This window comes from Nerophis lumbriciformis, linkage group LG05 (genome assembly GCF_033978685.3).
Source record: "Nerophis lumbriciformis linkage group LG05, RoL_Nlum_v2.1, whole genome shotgun sequence".
NCBI classification, from domain to species: domain Eukaryota; kingdom Metazoa; phylum Chordata; class Actinopteri; order Syngnathiformes; family Syngnathidae; genus Nerophis; species Nerophis lumbriciformis.
Window position 1 is genome coordinate 24,793,421 of NC_084552.2, and position 20,495 is coordinate 24,813,915.

At 39.7% G+C, this 20,495-nt stretch overlaps 3 protein-coding genes across 4 annotated transcripts in view; 2 read left to right on the forward strand and 1 right to left on the reverse strand.

The window, feature by feature from the left end:
• The first annotated feature begins 68 nt into the window (after positions 1-68).
• On the forward strand, positions 69-5,643 carry rgp1 (GP1 homolog, RAB6A GEF complex partner 1). 2 transcript variants are annotated; one of them, XM_061961027.2, is made up of 9 exons: positions 69-412; positions 569-684; positions 2,145-2,278; positions 2,349-2,432; positions 2,496-2,645; positions 4,650-4,796; positions 4,862-4,989; positions 5,053-5,230; positions 5,297-5,643. In XM_061961027.2, exons 2-9 carry the CDS (start codon positions 569-571, stop codon positions 5,518-5,520), a joined length of 1,161 nt encoding a protein of 386 aa, XP_061817011.1. In that variant the 5' UTR covers positions 69-412; the 3' UTR covers positions 5,521-5,643. The 2 variants fall into 2 exon arrangements, with proteins under 2 accessions (XP_061817011.1, XP_061817012.1); XM_061961028.2 differs by having other exon boundaries at positions 69-374.
• Positions 5,644-5,711: 68 nt separating this feature from the next.
• On the reverse strand, positions 5,712-6,894 carry msmp1 (microseminoprotein, prostate associated 1). Its single transcript, XM_061961029.2, has 3 exons — positions 6,630-6,894; positions 6,212-6,317; positions 5,712-6,148 (listed from the first exon to the last, which is right to left on the reverse strand). The coding sequence occupies exons 1-3, from the start codon at positions 6,736-6,738 to the stop codon at positions 5,986-5,988; spliced, it is 378 nt and encodes a 125-aa protein (XP_061817013.1). The 5' UTR covers positions 6,739-6,894; the 3' UTR covers positions 5,712-5,985.
• Positions 6,895-10,302: 3,408 nt separating this feature from the next.
• The window catches only part of pik3c3 (phosphatidylinositol 3-kinase, catalytic subunit type 3), a 30,436-nt gene continuing 20,243 nt past the window's right edge, over positions 10,303-20,495 (forward strand). Inside the window, exons 1-6 of the mRNA XM_061961026.1 lie at positions 10,303-10,641; positions 10,869-11,057; positions 11,134-11,277; positions 14,492-14,621; positions 16,844-16,930; positions 17,002-17,097. Of these exons, the coding sequence (XP_061817010.1) occupies positions 10,577-10,641; positions 10,869-11,057; positions 11,134-11,277; positions 14,492-14,621; positions 16,844-16,930; positions 17,002-17,097 (711 nt within the window). The 5' untranslated portion in view covers positions 10,303-10,576. The remainder of the gene's footprint in view (positions 10,642-10,868; positions 11,058-11,133; positions 11,278-14,491; positions 14,622-16,843; positions 16,931-17,001; positions 17,098-20,495) is intronic.

Here is a 20,495-nt window from a genome sequence, read left to right on the forward strand (position 1 = left end):
ATATTGGTTACCATAGCTACTGTTCGCCGGTGGCGTGTTCCAGATCTGCCACGTGACATTTACTTGCTGGCCAACCAAAAAGTAGCGCTGCAAATCTCGATATTGCTTTTTCTTTTTTTAAATCGAATTAAAAGTGTTTAATTTGGAGTCGATACACTACTCTAACCTTTAATATCTTTATTTTGTCAAGAACGCTTGTATTAGTTGATATTTGTGGCTATTTATTTTTTCCACGGTTTTGTTTTGGTCGTCCCACGCAGGCAGACTTTTGTTTACAGTAGCTAAGTAGATGAGCTATGCTAGGCCCGGAAGAAAATAAGGCCATTTTGCACGTTGCTGCGTTCAAATAAGTGGATTGAACGTCGGTTTTTAAAGTAAAAAGGAGAATCTTTGTAGACTATTTGGGAACACGGTGTGTGTTAATGTTCTAATTGACTACGTAGCAATTTCAGAATGGCTTAGTTTGTGCACAGCATCAGTAGCATATAGCAACTAACTGTTTGTATTATGTTGCATTTTATCCTCCAAGTTAATTGTTGTCATTTTTTTTTCTGTTTTTCACTTCCAGATGATCGAGGTGGTGGCCTCCATGGCGCGGGGCCCCGTCTTTCTGGCCGGGGAACTAATGGAGTGTCTCATTACCTTCAGGAATCCTATGTCACACTTCTCTACCTCTGCAAGCAGGTACAGTACACAGTATTTCAGGGGTGTCAAACTCAAATACAGAGTGGGCCAAAATTTAAAACTGAACAAAGCTGCGGGCCAAGGTTGAACAAATTAACCTTTTAATAGGGACCCAAACAAGTTTTGCATTGAATATTGAACAAGCAAGGCTTATATAACTTTATAGTGACATGCAAAATCGAGTTTCAAATAATAATAATAATAATTAAAAAATATCAATGGCATATCAAATACAATTTAAATAAAAATTGAATGCCTCTTTTCTATTTGCAGCCTTCTGAGGTAAATATCAACATTAACTTTTTCCACAGGCTAATAAATTAGAAAATAAAATCACAATGAATAAATTAACCATTAAGGACTTTAAACTGCTCAGTTTGCAACACACTGCTCTAATCTAATATGCTTAAGCCAGATACCTGGCATCTTTTCTTGGATGCTAGTTCATTAATGTCGAGGCTCAGGCTTTGAGCTGAGGCAACCTTCATTATCGAACAAAGTTGTTCATCAGTCATAATATCTCGTAGTCCACCCGGACCACAGTCTTGAGGGCGTGCCTTAAAGGCACTGCGTTTAACGTCCTCTACAAGCTGTCGTCACGTCTGCTTTTTATTCATTCTTACAACGTGCCGGCCCAGACACAATATATGTGCGGCTTCTGTACGCACACAAACGTGAATGCAATTCATACTTGACCAACAGCGATACAGGTTACACTGAGGGTGCCCGTAGAAATAACTTTAACACTGTTACAAATATGCGCCACACTGTGAATCCACACCAAACAAGAATGACAAACACATTTCGGGAGAACATCCGCACCGTAACACAACATAAACACAACAAAACAAATACCCAGAATCCCATGCAGCCCTAACTCTTCCGGTCTGCAATATACACCCCCCCACCCCCCTCCGTGCGTCGGTTGAGGTGGGCGGGGTTTGGTGGAAGCGGGGGTGTATATTACAGCTCGGAAGAGTTAGGGCTGCATGGGATTCTGGGTATTTGTTTTGTTGTGTTTATGTTGTGTTACGGTGCGGATGTTCCCCCGAAATGTGTTTGTCATTCTTGTTTGGTGTGGATTCACAGTGTGGCGTATATTTCTAACAGTGTTAAAGTTGTTTATACGGGCACCCTCAGTGAAACCTGTATCGCTGTTGGTCAAGTATGCGTTGCATTCACGTGTGTGCGTGCAGAAGCCGCACATATGTGACTGGGCCAGCATTCGTTGGACCGGGTGAAAAGCGGAAGTGACGATTTTCGGGAGGGGCACTGAAACTCGGGAGTCTCCCAGGAGGGTTGGCAAGTATAAGAATTAGCGATGAATGCGGTGTTACCGCGGCACTGCCGCTGTATTTAATCGGCGGGCCAGCTCTAGTGTTAATTTGATATCGCCTCAAGGGCCAAGTGGAATTACACGGCGGGCCAATTTTGGTTAAGGTTTGTTGACTGTGTCCTAGTGAGATGTTGGCGTGGGCAAGTGCCCAGATTCACTGCCAGTTCCACGCCAGTGAGAACAGGGTGAGCCTTCCAAGCCAGGGAAACAAGCAGGATGTTCAGGCTGAAAGTGACACAGTACTCATTCCAAGCAGAGGTCAGTAATGTCATAAATGGAATAAAGATATCATGCATAACACTAACAATATCTAACTTGTCTTGACTAGGCGAGAGAGGGCAGTGTGTTCTGGACACACCACCCAAAATCTTATTCTGTGACCTGTGTCTGGATCCAGGAGAGAGCAAAACATGTATGTTTACATTGGGTTATAAGTGATACATTACTGCCAACATGCTTATTATTTACGTTTCAGATTCATATAGTGAGGTAGTTCCAATCGATGGCCCTCCCAGCTTCCGGGGCCAGGCGGTGAAGTACGTCTACAAACTCACCATCGGCTGTCAGAGGGTTAACTCTCCCATTAAACTCCTCAGAGTTCCCTTTAGAGTTCTGGTTCTGCAGGGTGAGACCATTTGGATGTTATATATTTCGGTGAATACACTGTTGGCGTTAACGCACTTTTTGTGTCTTTTTACGCATTGAAATCAGAAAGGACGCGCATTTCCGGACGCAGATTTTTTTTTTTAACCGACCCTGCCTTCTCCGGGTCAAAACTCCGATTTACTTGTTTTTTTATCGATTTTCGCTTTCCGCCGGTGTTTTGTTTTGTTTATATTTGCCGAGTCAAATTTCCGTCCCTGTTTATTGTGTTTTAAAAGTAATGAACTTTCCGGTACCATTTCTTCCATTTTGATTCGCCGAACGTTTGAATGAATTAATGAAATACGTTTATTTTGGTCATATAATCAACCATCAACCATTAACCATTTTGTGTGGCCAGTTTAACAGTACAGATTATACATATTTAACAATCATACACATTTACACACAAAAAGAAAAGAAAAGAAAAAGAATGACCGAAAAAGGAATAGGCTGAAGCCAAAGCTTATATTTGCCTATCCTATTAGTTTCATCAATCACAAATACTGCATTTCCGGTATTAGGACTCCCGCGGGTTATTGTTTTCGTCATGTCGAGCAATGAACTCGAGAAGCGAAGCTTCAAAGAAAAGTGGCTCAAAAACCACTTTTCAGCAAATGGCTCACTTATGAAGATAGAAAGATGTTTTGCACGCCATGTAAACGGGCTAAGAAAAAGAACACCTTTACTACCGGGTGCACTGATTTTCAATGATCCAGCCTCACCAGACACCAAAAAACATCATGTTACACCTTTCCTGCTTGTCGGCTCCCAGGCCGTGGTCGAGGAGCGCAGGGGAGACGTTCCCTCCAAGGCCGATGTATTGTCGGGGGTAATACCCTCCACTTTACCCGGCAGTGGCTCCCTACAGTTCAGCTCTTTGGTCGTAATGACGAGACCATTGATTAGTTACAACTCTTTATTTATGTTTTCCACAAAACCAACCGGACATCCACCATGCTATTAACACTCCTGAACATGCTAGCGCTACCTCTCCTATACTTCGGACCCAACATATTCATATAATTCATATATCTCCTAACTTACCCACTCACTTACACACCTCACTCACCTCACATATTGAAATACTTAAAGGGGAACACACAGCTTATGGCCATCACCAAGCCAGAGATGAAATGCCAGAGGCATTGAGTGCCACTGTATTAAATGACATTGAAACTAACTTGCAAAATTCTAAGTTTGTTGGCATTATCTGCCATGAAAGTGTAGATGTGGCAGTTTTCAAACGACTTATGATCTACATACAGGTGAGACTAATCAATTAAATTTGTCATACAATTGGCACACATTTATCATAATTTCATGATTGAAGCAAAAAAACGTTTTACACTTTTATACTGAAATAAAAACACCTACAACTTATTAAATGAAAATATAGAGAAAAATACAGTCAGCGGTAAAGTTTAGATCCATGAAGGAAAGAAGAAAGTGAATGAATGTTTATAACTGAATACATTTACATATGCATAAATATTTGTTTTCTTTTGTATTATTTTTTAAATGAATTAAGTAACGTTTATGACAACCTTTCTCCAAAACACAATGTAGAATGTGAGATACAACCGGATAATGCATACATTTATATGTTTTTTTTAAAAAACGGTTACAAAAAAGTGGGACCCCAAAAATTTACTGTGGGACCCCATTTTTATGACTTGATGGGGTCTCTGGGACCCCATTTTGAAAGTTCCTAGTGCCAACACTGTGTATATGTATTTATGTAGTGTATATAATGCATTGGACATCCTGTGTGGCCTAACGTTTGTATTTCAATAGTTATTATCTGTGTTCCAAATATTTTTGTCCTTAATTTTACCATTAACCTGCTGAGGGACTAGACATGGAAATTAGACTCATACATATTTACATGTTAAATGTTCATCAATATGTAGTTTCCCTTTATAAATATATTGAAGCTAAAATGTGGGATCTTTGTCCAGTGTTTTATAATAATGTTAATGTGTAGGCATGCCAGAACCCTCATTCGCTCAGGACGATGAAGTTTCTCCATCAAACCCCTTCCTGGAGGAAGAGGAAGCAAGTCGGAGGGATGCTCGGCCGTTGGAGAGAGCACTAGACATGCTCATGGTCTCCACATCTAGACGCTGCCCACGTGGGTCACCATCTCTGCTTGTTCAGCATGAAATTAGAAGTGCTAATAGTATGCTTGTTCTCCAGACATGTTTAATATCACTAATGTTCGAGGAAAAGTGGCAAAGTTCTGCATCTTCAAGACTGTTTACAGATTAGGAGAGGACATCATCGGCACATTTAACTTCTCCGAGGGGGACATTCCCTGCTTGCAGGTAGTGTGCAGTGCTTGTTAGGTGTATCGCTGCATAAAGTATTCATGTTTCTCTTTTTGTCAGTATTCAGTGAGCCTCCAAAGTGAGGAAGAGATAAAACAGGAGTACCAGAGGCGTCCTGGCCAGGCTCTCAGTGTGACGGGGCACGGTCGTCATCTGGAGTCTTGCCTGCACACGGCATCCAGCCACTTCTCCCTCCATGCTCCCCTTAACGTCACGCCGGGTTTCAGCACAGATATAGGTCAGTCCCCGCTTACACTTCCCAAGTGACATCCCAGTGAAGTGAATGCTAATATTTTTGCAACAGTTACCCTGAGGTGGCGCCTGCACTTTGAATTCGTTACGGCGCGGGAGCCCGTCGAGATGCCCACTGTGCTTCGGAACGAGTCAAAAGTGACGGTGTGGACCGGGGCGGAGCACGTGGAAGTAGATACCTTCAGCTGGGACCTGCCCATCAAGATCTTGCCCACCAACCCAGCCCTGGCATCCTACGAGTCGCAGTTCACAGGAAGCAACAGCATCAACATTTGACTTCCACCTTTCAAGGCCAGAAAATGGCACTTTTGACACCATAACATATCCCTTATAATGCACATTGCCATGTTTTTAGACTTTTACTTGATTTCATGTTCATTAAAATGAAGATGAAGACGCTGACAGACTAATAAGTACAAACAGTATATGTGTATGTTTATTCATCTTTTTTCATTCAAAATCCCAATTGAACACACAATTTCCTCGTCAAGATGAACTTTGTATATAAATACATGCTGATTAAACATTAGCACTTGACATAAGTGAAAAAAACAGCGGGAAAAAAATAAAATATATTATTGCTATTTTCTCAAAGAGGCTTTTTAATGTAATGATAAACCAGTATCAAATTGCTCATTGTTAAAAAAATGCATGTATCATTCTGTTACACTAACATTTACTTCATTGTCTATTACTGGATATTGTAACGTGATGGGCATAGAGGCCCATTAGACGCTGGTGCTATTCCGCCAGCTGGTTTTGTGATCCATGACTGGGGTCCCTCATGTCCTCACCCGGCAGGCAAGGAAGGCGCCTGTCAGTGGCGAGGACAAGGGTCACTTTGCAGGTGACTGGCTCCACTCGCACCTCACACCACGCGGGGAAGTCCACCGGCCGTTGTACCCTGGTGACCATTCGAATGACTTGTGTGTTTATGACGCTTTTATGAGCAGGTGTGTGCACTCACGTGGCACAGCAGCCGACGCCCATTGGCTGCAGACAGGTGCACTGCGTGCAGGTGTCCATCCACGTTTCGCCCGGCGCGTACTGTCGCCCCTCAAACACACACAGCGCTAAAAGGAATGGAAATGAAAGTCAAGCATTTATGTCTCTAAAACACCAAGTACCACCATACGTGAAACACATTGAAATACGGTAGTGTAGTAGGCCCAAGTAATCATTAAAAACATAGCAGAGGTTTTATTTAACAAGTGTATTTTGGCCAGTCTAACGTTACAAACAGTCTGAACGATCTATATAGGACAATAAAACACTGTACTTAATTAATTAAACAAATTCTTTAGTGGACCACCAGACAAAGCCTAGTGATACGCACGCCACAGTTTGAGAATCACCGCTCTAAAAGAATACACAGGCTACTTCACCTTTCGAGTTGAAGTGACACTCCATGGGGGCTGCAACACAACCACTTGTCCACAGGAGAATCAGACACCCGGCCGCTTTCAGCACAAAGTTAAATCGAACAAGCTCCATCGTCCTCAACTTCTGTTTACCCTTTTCCCTTTTGCAGACCCATTTATACGCCCAGATGTTTCACCCGTCCCACCCCCTTACTAGGGGGGTCTTGGCATCCCGGATCAGATCAGTGGGCCAGAACCACCAAGGCGATAGAAACGTTGACACATGCACGTCGTGACCAAGAGCAGGGAAAATAAATTGTTCATTCAGCCTGCACATGAATGCCTCACTGTGATCTTTTTAATCTAGGTTGCTATCAATCGATCATCCACAAAAGGCCTGCATGACATCCTGCACTGGTGGGCAAATACAAAACCCAAAACCAGTGAAGTTGGCACGTTGTGTAATTCATAAATTAAAACAGAATACAATGATTTGCAAATCCTATTCAACTTATATTCAATTGAATAGACTGCAAACACAATATATTTAATGTTCAAACTGAGAAACTTATATATTCTTTTGTGCAAATAATCATTAACTTTGAATTTAATGGCAGCAACACATTGCAAAAAAGTTGGCACAGGGGCATTTTTAACAACACTCAGTAAACGTTTGGGAACTGAGGAGACTAATTTTTGAAGCTTTTCAGGTGGAATTCTTTCCCATTCTTGCTTGATGTACAGCTTAAGTTGTTCAACAGTTGTGGTATTTTAGGCTTCATATTGCGCCATGCATTTTCAATGGGAGACAGGGCTGGACTACAGGCAGGCCAGTCTAGTACCCGCACTCTTTTACTATGAAGACATGCTTATGTAACACGTGGCTTGGCATTGTCTTGCTGAAATAAGCAGCGGCGCCCATGATAACGTTGCTTGGATATGTTGCTCAAAAACATGTATGTACTTTTCAGCATTACAGATGTGTAAGTTACCCATGCCTTGGGCACTAATACACCCCCATACCATCACAGATGCTGGCTTTTCAACTTTGTGCCTATAACAATCCGGATGGTTCTTTTCCTCTTTTCCCCGGAGGTCACAAAGTCCACAGTTTCCAAAAACAATTTAAAATGTAGACTCGTCAGACCACAGAACACTTTTCCACTTTGCATCAGTCCATCTTAGATGAGCTCGGGCCCAACAAAGCCGGCGGCGTTTCAAGATTCAAGATGCTTTATTGTTGTCCATTCTTTAACATGTACAAGACACATAAGAACTGAAATTTCATTTTCAGCACAGTCCCACTAAGAGCAGACATACGTTACAAGGGGACAAGACGGGACCGCCAACGGATCAGCCACTTACGGCGCTCCTTAAAAAGGTGGGAAAAAGGTGACATTGGGAAAGGGGGAAGAGTAAAAAAAATATCAGTCTAAGGCTGGACCCTCAGGAGGGGTCCAGACTGAGTCCGAGGAAAAAAACTCACATAGCATGGCACACATAAACTTGATACATGTAATCACAACAACTCGCAACAGAGGGGGAAGGGATTTTTCTGGGTTTCTGGGTGTTGTTGACAAATGGTTTTCACCTTGCATAGTAGAGTTTTAACTTGCACTTACAGATATAGCGACCAACTGTAGTTACTGACAGTAGTTTTCTGAAGTGTTCCTGAGCCCATGTGGTGACATCCTTTACACACCGGTGTCGCTTTTTGATGCAGTACCGCCTGAGGGATCGAAGTTCCGTAATATCATCGCTTACGTGCAGTGATTTCTCCAAATTCTCTGAACCTTTTGATGATATTATAGACCGTAGATGGTGAAATCCCTAAATTCCTTGCAATAGCTCGTTGAGAAATGTTCTTAAACTTTTCGACAATTTGCTCACGCATTTGTTGACAAAGTGGTGACCCTCGCCCCATCCTTGTTTGTGAATGACTGAGCATTTCATGGAAGCTGCTTTTATACCCAATCATGGCACCCACCTGCTCCCAATTAGTCTATTCACCTGTGGGATGTTCCAAATAAGTGTTTGATGAGCCTTCCTCAACTTTGTCAGTCTTTTTTGCCACTTGTGACAGCTTTTTTGAAACATGTTGCAGGCATCAAATTCCAAATGAGCTTTGCAAGATTTGCAAAAATAACAACGTTTTCCAGTTAGAACGTTAAGTATCTTGTCTTTGCAGTCTAATCAATTGAATATAGGTTGAAAAGGATTTGCAAATCATTGTATTCTGTTTTTATTTACGATTTACACAACGTGCCAACTTCACTGGTTTTGGGGTTTGTATATGTATTTGCATGGCAGAAGGTTCCTCCGTAGGTTCTGCCAAAGCAGTTTGGATCCCCATGATGACATCACCCCCTTTTTTTGTTGACGTCATTTTGTTGATAGAACCTTTCCAGTGTGTCACACACACACACACACACACCTGCTGCACCGCTTTATTATTTATAAGGGCCATTTTAGGCACAAATATTATTCCACAGCTTTTTCCTGTCTTCTTCATTACAACCAGTTACTTTTTTTAACATTCCTCTGGGACTGTTGTGATGATTTGAATTAGCATTAACATAATTTAGCATGATTTTGTTTAAGAATCTCATCACTTTATAACGGGGTGTCAAAGTCAAGGCCCACTGGCCAGATCCGGCCCGCGAATGAATTATCTATGGCCCCCGGGATGATATCATAATTTCATTAGTATTAGAACCAGCCCGCAGGCCACAGCCGCCTGCTGCTCTTTTGCACGCACCAATATTCCATCAGTGTTGTCGCAAGGAATATTCAAAAGTCATAAAAATGGGGTCCCAGAGTAAATTTTTGGGGTCCCACTTTTTTGTGACCGTTTTGAAAACAAATGATAAATGTATGCATTGTCCTGTTGTATCTCACATTCTATATTGTGTTTTGGAAAAAGGCTGACATAAACATTGCTTAACTCATTAAAAAAAAATAAAAAAAAGTTTATGCATATGTAAATGTATTCAGTTATAAACATTCATTCACTTTCTTTTTTCCTTCATGGATCTGAACTTTACCGCTGCCTGTATTTTTTTCGACATTTTTATTGTAATATTTTCAGAATGTGTTTGTTCTATTTTTGGCCAAAGTAAGACAAAGACAACAATCTGAAGCTGGCTTTATTTTTTATTTTTAATGCCATGATTTTACCATTTTGGTCCACTTGGGAATAGATTTTCCTCCATGTGGCCCCTGAGCTCAAATGAGTTTGACACCCCTGCTTTATTTGTAGAAACAAATCCGATGTGGGATTCATTTATTCAATTTAAACGTTTACATTTAAATTCAGTTCGCTTTATTCCATTTTTACACTGTTTCTCTCAATATTACAAAACAAAAATGCTTAAATGATTTACTCGTTTTGTCAATCTCTTTTCTTAAAAAGACGTTTGGTTGGTTCGTTTTCCTCCCGTTTCTTGGTTATTACAGATATATTGTAGTTCTTGCTTATTTGAATTTTATTTTAATGCATTTTTGTACTGCAATTTTGCATTGTCATTTTGAAAACGTTTGCTTGTAAATAAAGTACTTTTAAAAAATCCATTTACACCACTTCCTGTTTAAGCTTTTGTCAGGGTGTTGTAATCTACCCGAGAGTCATCGATCATCATTCTTGCCTACTTTTCTCCAAGTAGCTGCATTGGTTATCGACTACTTTGGTCTGTGACAGCATATCTCGGTCTATGTTGGTTTGTTTTGCAGCTAGCAAGAACATCAAATCATGGCTCATAAACGGAGCTAAAAATGATTTATTAGCCTTCCGTACACTATTTTAAAGTAATGGTTTGAATCGTGTACAGTCATTTATGTGTCGCAGCATAAATGTCTTTGTAAATTAGTCGTCGCTATGTTCCGAGCGGAGGCCTTTTTGTAAACCAGCGGCTCACCAGGTCTTTACCAGACCGAGCATTTTTTTTATTTTTTTGGTCGAAATCAAGGCAAACATGGACACGGATAAGTTTAATTATGTTTACAGTTGCGATTTGGACATCAACGTTCAACTCAAAATGTAAATTTATGTGCTTATTCACTCTATGAATATCGCCTGTTATTTTTTTAAAAGAAAGGCTTGCTCTTTCAGTCACGTGATGCTATTTTGAATGACATGTCTAATGCTTTATGGTTCAAAAAATGTGTAAAGATAAGGCTGAAAAGCGTGTTTTTTTTGTTCCACTTGTGCTGCTAAAAACAAAAAAGAATGGTTCCTGTCTCACTTCCTGTCTACTTCCCCTTTAGAGGAAGTTTAGAAGGTAAACGAGAGCAGAAGAGCTACAAAGCCCTCCTGGAAGACCCCATGCTGCGATTCTCCGGCCTCTACCAGGAGAACTGCTCAGACCTCTACGTCACCTGCCAGGTGTTCGCTGAGGGCAAACCTCTGGCCCTGCCCGTCCGTACCTGCTACAAAGCCTTTAGTACTCGCTGGAAGTGGGTTCCCCAAATGTGTTACCTATAGGAGCATCTTACCATGAACGATAACTTGGGTTTTTGTGGTGCTTTACAGCTGGAATGAGTGGTTGCGGCTGCCGGTCAAGTACCCGGACCTCCCACAAGGTGCACAGGTGGCCCTCACTGTGTGGGACAGCTTCGGGCCTGGGAAGGCCGTACCTGTTGGCGGTACCACCGTCACACTTTTTGGCAAATATGGGTGAGCGTGCAATTACTGTAGGGCTGCACGATTTTGAGAAAATTACGATTTATTTTTTGTCCATAAAAGTGATTGCGATTTTTACATTTTATGACTAAAAAAGCATTAAACTGCGAAAATAACAAGGGAAGGAAGACATGTTACTTTCAGGCTGTCAATCACCCTATTCTTGTCTGAAGGTGCCACACATTAAAATAATATATAATAATTTACTTCCAAAAAAAAGGCTTTTGTCTACATCATGCTCTTAAACTGAATAAATAGATACAAACTAAACAGTGATTATAACTGAGTGTAATCATAATTAGAGATGTCCGATAACATCGGACTGCCGATATTTTCGGCCGATAAATGCTTTAAAATGTAATATCGGAAATTATCAGTATCGGTTTCAAAAAGTAAAATTTATGACTTTTTAAAACGCCGCTGTACGGAGTGGTACACGGACGTAGGAAGAAGTACAGAGCGCCAATAAATGTTGAAGGCACTGCCTTTGCATGCCGGCCCAATCATAATTTCTACGTCTTTTCACACACTCAAGTGAATGCAAAGTATACTTGGTCAATAGCCATACAGGTCACACTGAGGGTGGCCGTACAAACAACTTTAACACTGTTACAAATATGCGCCACACTGTGAACCCACACCAAACAAGAATGACAAACACATTTCGGGAGAACATCCGCACCGTAACACAACATAAACACAACAGAACAAATACCCAGAACCCCTTGCAGCACTAACTCTTCCGGGACGCTACAATATACACCCCCCGTTATCCCCTAACCCCCCACAACCCCCCCACACACACACACCTCAACCCCGCCCACCTCAACCTCCTCATGCTCTCTCAGGGAGAGCATGTCCCAAATTCCAAGCTGCTGTTTTGAGGCATGTTAAAAAAAAAGATGCACTTTTAAGATGCACAATAAATATGGCAGTGCCATGTTGGCATTTTTTTCCCATAACTTTAGTTGATTTATTTTGGAAAGCCTTGTTACATTGTTTAATGCATCCAGCGGGGCATCATAACAAAATTAGGCATAATAATGTGTTAATCCCACAACTGTATGTATCGGTATTGGTTGATATCGGAATCGGTAATTAAGAGTTGGACAATATCGGAATATCGGATATCGGCAAAAAAGCCATTATCGGACATCTCTAATCATAATATATATTAACAATGCAAGTAGGGTTGGGAGATATGGACGAAAAAGTATATTGCGATATATTTTTACTTAAACTCGATATTCAATATGTATATCGATATATTTTCCGGTGAAAGTATACATATAAAGATATTCATTTCTGAGCGAGATTCAGTGAAATTGAACTGAATGACAATTGTACTGTAAACAGTCAGTGACACTTTTATTAACCCAGTTAGTCAAGATGGGTATTAACAGCGATAAAAGAAACGGTTTAAGTAGCACGGAATTACATAACATGAATAAAATGGTCTATCTATGATCTTCCTCACTTCGCCATACATTTTTGGCAGCATTTCCCCTGCGAAATATGCCCGGCTTGGCAACTGGAGAACAGTTTTGATTTGGGCTTACATGGTAAACAACTCAAATGAATGTTTTATCCAGAGGCATACATTTGTCCAAATGTGGCCAGGTAGACGCATTGTGGGTTTCCTGGACGTCGTCTACATCGCTAAAAGAAACATCTAAGGAAGATAATCCCTCTGCCATCTTCCAATACTTAAAAAATAAAAAAATAAAAAAATCACCCGCTTGAAAATTCCCTTTTCTCGTCGTCATTTGGGATGTCTGTTGTGATTTCACTTCCGAGTTCCATGACCTCTGATAGGCCCAATCTCAACCAATCGTAACTCATCATAGTAAACAACCAACCAATCATGGATGTTCTTATACATGCAAGCACGTCTTGGAAGGAGGAAGGGGAGGGGTTTAGTAGCCCATTAGGGGGAGCGGGGGAGCACAAGGAACACAACAAATAAGCGATATTTGGTCATTTTAACGTGAAATAAATTATATCGAAATTACGATATTTTCTTAATTCATATCTTGTTCAAAAATATATCGATATATCTTACAAACTCGATTTATTGCCCAGCCCTAAATGCAAGTCACCAATTTAAAAGGATATAAACCTTTATTTCTCATTTATGTACAGTACAGGCCAAAACTTTGGACACACTTTCTCCTCATTCAATGCATTTTCTTTATTTTCATGGCTATTTACATTGTTACATTACATTTGTTACTGCTTTGCACACTCTTGGCACTTCACCTGTGAAGTGAAAACCATTTCAGGGGACTACCTCTTGAAGCTCATCAAGAGAATGCCAAGAGTGTGCGAAAAAGTAATCAGAGCAAAGGGTGGCTATTTTGAACTAGAATATAAAACATGTTTTCTGTTATTTCACATTTTTTTGTTAAGTACATAACTCCACATGGGTTCATTCATAGTTTTGATGCCTTCAGTGACAATCTACAACGTAAATAGTCATGAAAATAAAAAAAAATAATTGAATGAGAAGGTGTGTCCATACTTTTGGCCTATACTGTATAACTGTTTACCATTGTATTTTAGTTGGAAGGTAAAATAAATAAACAAAAATAAAATGGTCTCATTTCTGTCAAAAAAAATTGAGCTTAAATAAATATTGAACATTTTAAAGTGCATTTTGGCTTAGATGAAAAACTATTTCAGACGTTGTCTTTTGGTTTATTGCCATCACGTGATCACAATCATTCTCGCTAGTTCGTCCGTGATGATGCGTTTATTTTGCCTGTCTGATTTGAAGCTGAAATATTCCCACAACGGGACATTTGGCTTTGTAATCTTATTTTTCCAAAATGTTGTTACTTTGCGGCACTTCTCACCTCTTTGTCTGCGCTTCCTGTGTGTGTAAAGCTGGCGCCCCGCTCTCCACCCACCGAGACAAAGATTGTGAAGGACTGAACTGTGAAAATTGGGACCTCTTTGTCCCTGTTTGACGCGAGAGGCGAACAAATGCGAGGCTCAACAATTCTGATTGGCCAACATTCTGTCACTCAAATGCCGGTGATAGCGAAGGAAAACAAAAAACCTCAGCCTCGTGCGGTTATTTATCGCAATAATTAAACCTTGATAATAATTCAATGTCTATTAATCTTGCAGCCCTAAATTACTGTACATGTTAACCAGGTGTGCAGTCTTAATATTTCGTAACGCCACTACTCTTGTGTCTCTTCAGAATGTTCCGACAAGGCATGCACGACCTGAAGGTTTGGCCCGGTGTGGAGGGCGATGGTGCAGAGGGCACCAGCACACCTGGACGCACCAACAGCAGTCTGACAGAGGACCAGATGGGAAGACTGGCCAAGGTATTTTGTTGGGCGACCCAATCACAGACAGACAGGTTCTGGGGTGTGATGATAAATAATGATAATAAAATAGGTTACAATAAACATGCGGCACTAAAGCCTCGTCTGTTCCCAGGGCCCTGACCTGCAGGTACTCAGTGATGTGAGTACAAGCAAAAGTCATTGGCACCACATTGAAAAATAAGCTGCTGCCTCATCTTTGTGCCAGATGTTAGTGTTTACACATACGTTTTGATCCTGGTGTGAGTCTGCAATGCAGAGGGAATCGCTGCTGAAGCCCTCTCGTGGACTTTATTAGCGCGTGTGCATGAAGAAGATACACACACCATTTGGGTACCCACAGTACAAAGCAGGGTTGTCCCAACTTTTTCAATTGAGGGCTGTTTACCAAAAAACTAAACGACCATTATGATATTTTAAAAGTTTTGTAAACAGGCTAAAAAAAATCCAACGTGGATATGCGATGAAGTTATTATATGCAGTGGAATCCTCGGACTGACTGACTGACTGACGTCAACATAAACTGTTGTCGACATAGCCAAAGCTTCCTATTGCTTGGTCATTTATCAGCAACTTTTGCCAGGGACAGAAGGGGTCGGAACGATCTTAAGGATTTGTATTATTTTCTTTATATGATATAGTCGCATATTGTGTATGTTTCTGAGCTATAATTAAGGGGTTAGGCCATAGAGGGCAGTGTCGATTGCCTGCTAGTTGGATCTAGACCAAGAGAGAAGAAGAGATGCATATTGTCCGCGGCTGTAGTAGAATCCAGAGGGGAATTGCACAAAAGTAGGAGATAGGATAATGAGAAATCACGGCTTGGATAAGCCTTGTTTGTGCTTTCTTGGATTACCGTTTGCTGTGTTTCATGTTTTGGCTTTGTCCGAAGCTAAAGGGGTACTAGAAATCCATCTTCGAAGCACTCTCCACGGTCTTAACAATTAAAATCGATCCAAACCCTTTAATATCTGTATTTTGAATCATTCCTGAAGGGATGGAACTACCTGTAGGGGGTCACAAAATAGTTGCCTTTACCACCCTCCTCGCACGCCGCCTGATATTGTTGAAGTGGAAGGAGGCTGTTCTACCCCCAGTCTCCCACTGGATAAGGGACGTGCTAGCAAACCTGAAGCTCGAGAAAATAAGATATACATTACGGGGCTCTGAAAACCAGTTTTTTAAAGTGTGGAGACCTTTTATGACTTTTTTTGACCAATCCTCTACACAAGTGCAGGAAGAGCCCTAGACATGTTACCTAAATATGACTGCTGACGTTTCAGGCCTTGTCATGCTGCTTCTACAGTGTGTGTCAGTTTTCAATTACTTTGTCTCAAGTGCCTTGTATTGAACTTTAAAAAATTTTTTTTTTACTCTGGGTACTTTTGTACTCTTACTTTTGTTTTTTGTTTTTGTTTTAAGTGACAGCAGGAGTAGGGGATGAAGAGGGTTTGAATTTGTTGTTAATGTGAATGTGAAATCAATAAAAAGAACTATGAAAGGATTACCGTTTGCTGAGCTCGGATGAATAAATGTTGCTAAATTCATTCAGTATAACCAAAATGTCCCAGCTTAATCCCTTCCCCTGGTTTTGTGCAGTATCTCTCAGGTAGATACTACCAAGCTATTATTTTCAAGCTTATTTTGCACTGAACAGGGAGTCGCTGTGTGCCCATTTGGGAAATTCACAACACATGAATGCAACATTTTTCATCAAAATAATCCCATCTCGTCTCAAATTTCATGTCAACAAATGCGATAGGTCATTTAAGTCGACTTTGACCTCAGCTAGGTTTTTTCAATAATAATAAGAACACAACAGTAGACTATGACTTGATGAGTTGTCCACAGAAATAGGAAAAGACTTAAGCGGATTCCACTGTATAGACGACTATGCTGCTTATTATTAACATCAACAAATTTACCTTTTTTTCACTACCTTTCGTCTTTTTGCTTCCCCCCCCATTTTACAACCTCTTGTTTAATCTATATCTTTATAAAAGGAGCTACAGGTCCCACTTTGGACACCCCTGCTAAAAAGCATTGTGACTGATTTGACTAACCAGTAATCACATCCATGTGGAAAGAAAGAATGTCTGTTCAGGGTCGAGCGTGTGCAAACAAGTAGAGACAGACACTAACGTAATGTGTGCGTTTTCCTACGCTGCCTTTGTTTTGTGGATGTCTTGCCGCCTCACCTCAGTGGTCTCGTCTCCACACAGCTGACCAAGGCCCATCGGCAGGGTCACATGGTGAAGGTGGACTGGCTGGACCGCTTAACCTTCAGAGAGATCGAGATGATCAATGAGGTTAGAATCGTCACAGGTCAATTAAAAAATTATATAAAACATTTTACATTTTTTTCTTTGTTTTTTGCTAGAGTGAGAAGCGCAGCTCCAACTTCATGTACCTCATGGTGGAGTTCCCTCGAGTTAAAACAAATGAAAAAGAGTACAGCATTGTCTACTATGAAAAAGTGAGCCCTCAGTCTTTTCGTTTTGAGTAAATACAGCTGCAGTCAGAAGTTGATGTGTGCTCTTCATGGTTTTGAATGTCTTTTTAAATTTGGGCACTTTTTTGTTCCTCTTACAGGTTGTAATGATAATACGAACTTCTTATCTATATTTTAATGAGTTTTGATTGTGCTTATGTATACATGCAATTAGGGATGTCCGATAATGGCTTTTTGCCGATATCCGATATTCCGATATTGTCCAACTCTTTAATTACCGATACCGATATCAACCGATACTGATATCAACCGATATATGCAGTCGTGGAATTAACACATTATTATGCCTAATTTGAACAACCAGGTATGGTGAAGATAAGGTACTTATTAAAAAAAAAAAAGATAAATAAATTAAAAACATTTTCTTGAATAAAAAAGAAAGTGAAACAATATAAAAACAGTTACATAGAAACTAGTAATTAATGAAAATTTGTCAAATTAACTGTTAAATTTAGTACTATTAGTGGACCAGCAGCACACACAACCATGTGTGCTTACGGACTGTATCCCTTGCAGACTGTATTGATATATAATGTAGGAACCAGAATATTAATAACAGAAAGAAACAACCCTTTTGTGTGAATGAGTGTGAATGGGGGAGGGAGTTTTTTTGGGTTGGTGCACTGTTTTTTATGTTGATTTAATCAAAAAACAACAACAAAAAACAATACCAATAATAAAAAAAAACGATACCGATAATTTCCTATATTACATTTTAACGCATTTATCGGCCGATAATATCGGCAGGCCGATATTATCGGACATCCCTGCATGCAATCATACATCTACCATACATACATATACAGTATATACAGGATCTAATGATATAGACATTTTTTATCTCAGTTATTGTGACCAAAATCATCACGGTTATCATTATTATCAAGATATTGTTGAATGTGCTCACAAAATACTTAAATAAACACTGAAATCTTTTAACAAAGTCTTATTTTTAAAACGTTTATGCGTCTTCTCAGGGCATTTAATTGATCGCAACTGGACTGTTTGGTTTGTCTTCAAAGGCGTTTTGCTTCTCATCCAAGTAGACTTCATCAGTTCATGCTCAAAGTTAGACATAGACTAGATCTGACCAATCTAAGTCTAAGACAAGATCTGACCAATCCCAAGTCTATGAGCATGAACTGATGAACCCTACTTTGATGAGAGGCGAAACCTCTTCTAAGACAAACCAAACAGTGTACCGGGTAGTTGAGATCGAATGAATGCCCTGAGATGACAATAACCTGGATGAATGAGAACATTCATAGACATGTTAATGTGTCTTTTATTAAAAGTAGCATTTAGCTAGCAACGGAGGAGCCAGCTGCTTCTCGAGAAAATGAACAGAATCACTTAAGTTTTTCAACATGTGGTCATCAAGCACGGTTTAGCGATGATTAAAACTTGAAACAATAATGCTAACCAAATTGTACTGCTGTTTATTGTTGTACCAGTAATCATTACATCCTAATATAAACCAGTGGTGATTGATTTAAGCTTCCCCTAAAATTTACAACAAAAAAAAAAGTGGTCAGACATGTACTTAAGTGTTTACATTTCATTAACCAAATATTCGCTAGAATTTGTTCAACTTTTGTTCACAATCAGCTCTTTTGGTGTCAGCTGACGCGACTTTCTCATCATTGATTGTGGTAGCGTCACCGTGCATTAAACAGTGTTGAAGCTGAGCGTTCATTGGCTTCATTGGGGGAGCACACAGTGGGTTGTTCCACTGCAGCCAAACTAGACACTTGTTGGATAAATGCTCGGCTTTGTCCCGCACACGGACGCCAAGCGTCTCTGGAAGTGTATGTAAAGTGGGTTGGGCCTCGGCTGGCCTGGACGCTGAACTTCCGCATGATGATTGGATGATCTGTCCGACGCTGAATCCCTTTTGGGCTGATGGAAAAATGAGCGAATCAGCAATCTTGTAGTATAAATTACTGCCAGAGCATTTTTCAAGTTTAATTCCATTGTTCTTGTTGATATGGAGAATTTTACAATCTTTTAGGTGACATTTTCTTTGTAAAATTTAGCATCTTTATAACTTTTACCTGTTATCGGAGACTGTAGTCTTTTTTTCTTTTTTTCTTTTCCAGAGATTAGCTGAAAATATGCTTATCCTTCTGGAAAGACCAACAGTCGCTACCGGTATATAAAGTATACTGTACTGTATAGATTTATAAAAGTGGGGAACTCCAGAAAATGGAATATTGTGCAAAAGCCCATTTATGTCAGCAGTTCAAGTTCAAATGTGAAAATAATACATGATATTAACTCATTACATGCAATGTGAGATATGTTAAGCCTTAATGTGTTACAATTTTAATGATCATAACTTGCAGTTTTTGAGAACCCCCAATTTTCTCATATTTTCAATTTGAGGTTTTCATCAAATCACCAAAATTATATCAAAAGAAGACTTCAAATATCTTGAGTTGCATGTTATGAGCCTGTGTCATATATTAGTTTCACCCTTTAAATCTATTTTCTGGAATAAATTAACATTGCACGATATTAACATTTTTGGAGTTTCATCTGTACATAAATATATATATACTGTAATACATGCTACTAGAGGTGGGAGAAATAATCGATTTTTAGATGCAACGCAATTCGGACATGGACGATTATAGACTCGATTAGTAAACGTCAATAATTGATATTTGATTCATTTATTGTAAATAAAGTAATGCAGTTGTAAAATTTGGCTGACTGCAGTGAGCCAACTCACTGAGACATCCGACAAGCTTCTTTACTATCGGGCACTTATGGTCCAGTTTTGCACACATATTCATTAATTTAATACATATGGGAATTAATTTAACTGTTTATTATTCCAAATGAATTTTCATTTTTTTTAAGTTGCAAGTGATAATTTACGCTTATTTAGTGAAAGGACAAGAAATGTAAAACTGCATCAATATACATAAATTAAAGATGCATCAATAATCGATTTTTAATGGAATCGTAGCTCCTGAATCGTAAGGTTCCCAAAGATTCCCCACCCATACATACATACATAGAACAGATGACTTATTAGAAAAACAACGTTAATATTTTAAATTTAAAACAGGATAAACAAAACTCACGGGTTAAAGGTCTGTCACACCCAACCCATCTTCAGTCATTTTTCAAAACAAGAATTGAGTGCACAATTTAGAATTCTTATTTTGAATTTTAGTTCAAGTTTATACAGGATTACAAATATACATACAAACTCAAATATACACAAGCAGTCACATACATCTGATATAATAAGTGGTGCTGAGGGCTCCCGAATGTCTTTTAATTTAACCTTTGCAAATGACCAAGCTCTCTTACCTTTTTTGTTAGTGATCACAATAGACTGCAGTTGGTAG

What these genes read in the sequence shown, in the direction of transcription:
- rgp1 (XM_061961027.2), top strand. Translation starts at nt 569, where the DNA reads ATGATCGAGGTGGTGGCCTCCATGGCGCGGGGCCCCGTCTTTCTGGCC. An exon ending in TCCAGGAGAGAGCAAAACAT is followed by an intron (nt 2,433 to 2,495) that starts GTATGTTTACAT and finishes TTTACGTTTCAG; the next exon opens with ATTCATATAGTGAGGTAGTT. An exon ending in GGGACATTCCCTGCTTGCAG is followed by an intron (nt 4,990 to 5,052) that starts GTAGTGTGCAGT and finishes TCTTTTTGTCAG; the next exon opens with TATTCAGTGAGCCTCCAAAG.
- msmp1 (XM_061961029.2), bottom strand. Translation starts at nt 6,738, where the DNA reads ATGGAGCTTGTTCGATTTAACTTTGTGCTGAAAGCGGCCGGGTGTCTG. An exon ending in GTGTCACTTCAACTCGAAAG is followed by an intron (nt 6,318 to 6,629) that starts GTGAAGTAGCCT and finishes CATTCCTTTTAG; the next exon opens with CGCTGTGTGTGTTTGAGGGG. An exon ending in GGCGTCGGCTGCTGTGCCAC is followed by an intron (nt 6,149 to 6,211) that starts GTGAGTGCACAC and finishes AATGGTCACCAG; the next exon opens with GGTACAACGGCCGGTGGACT.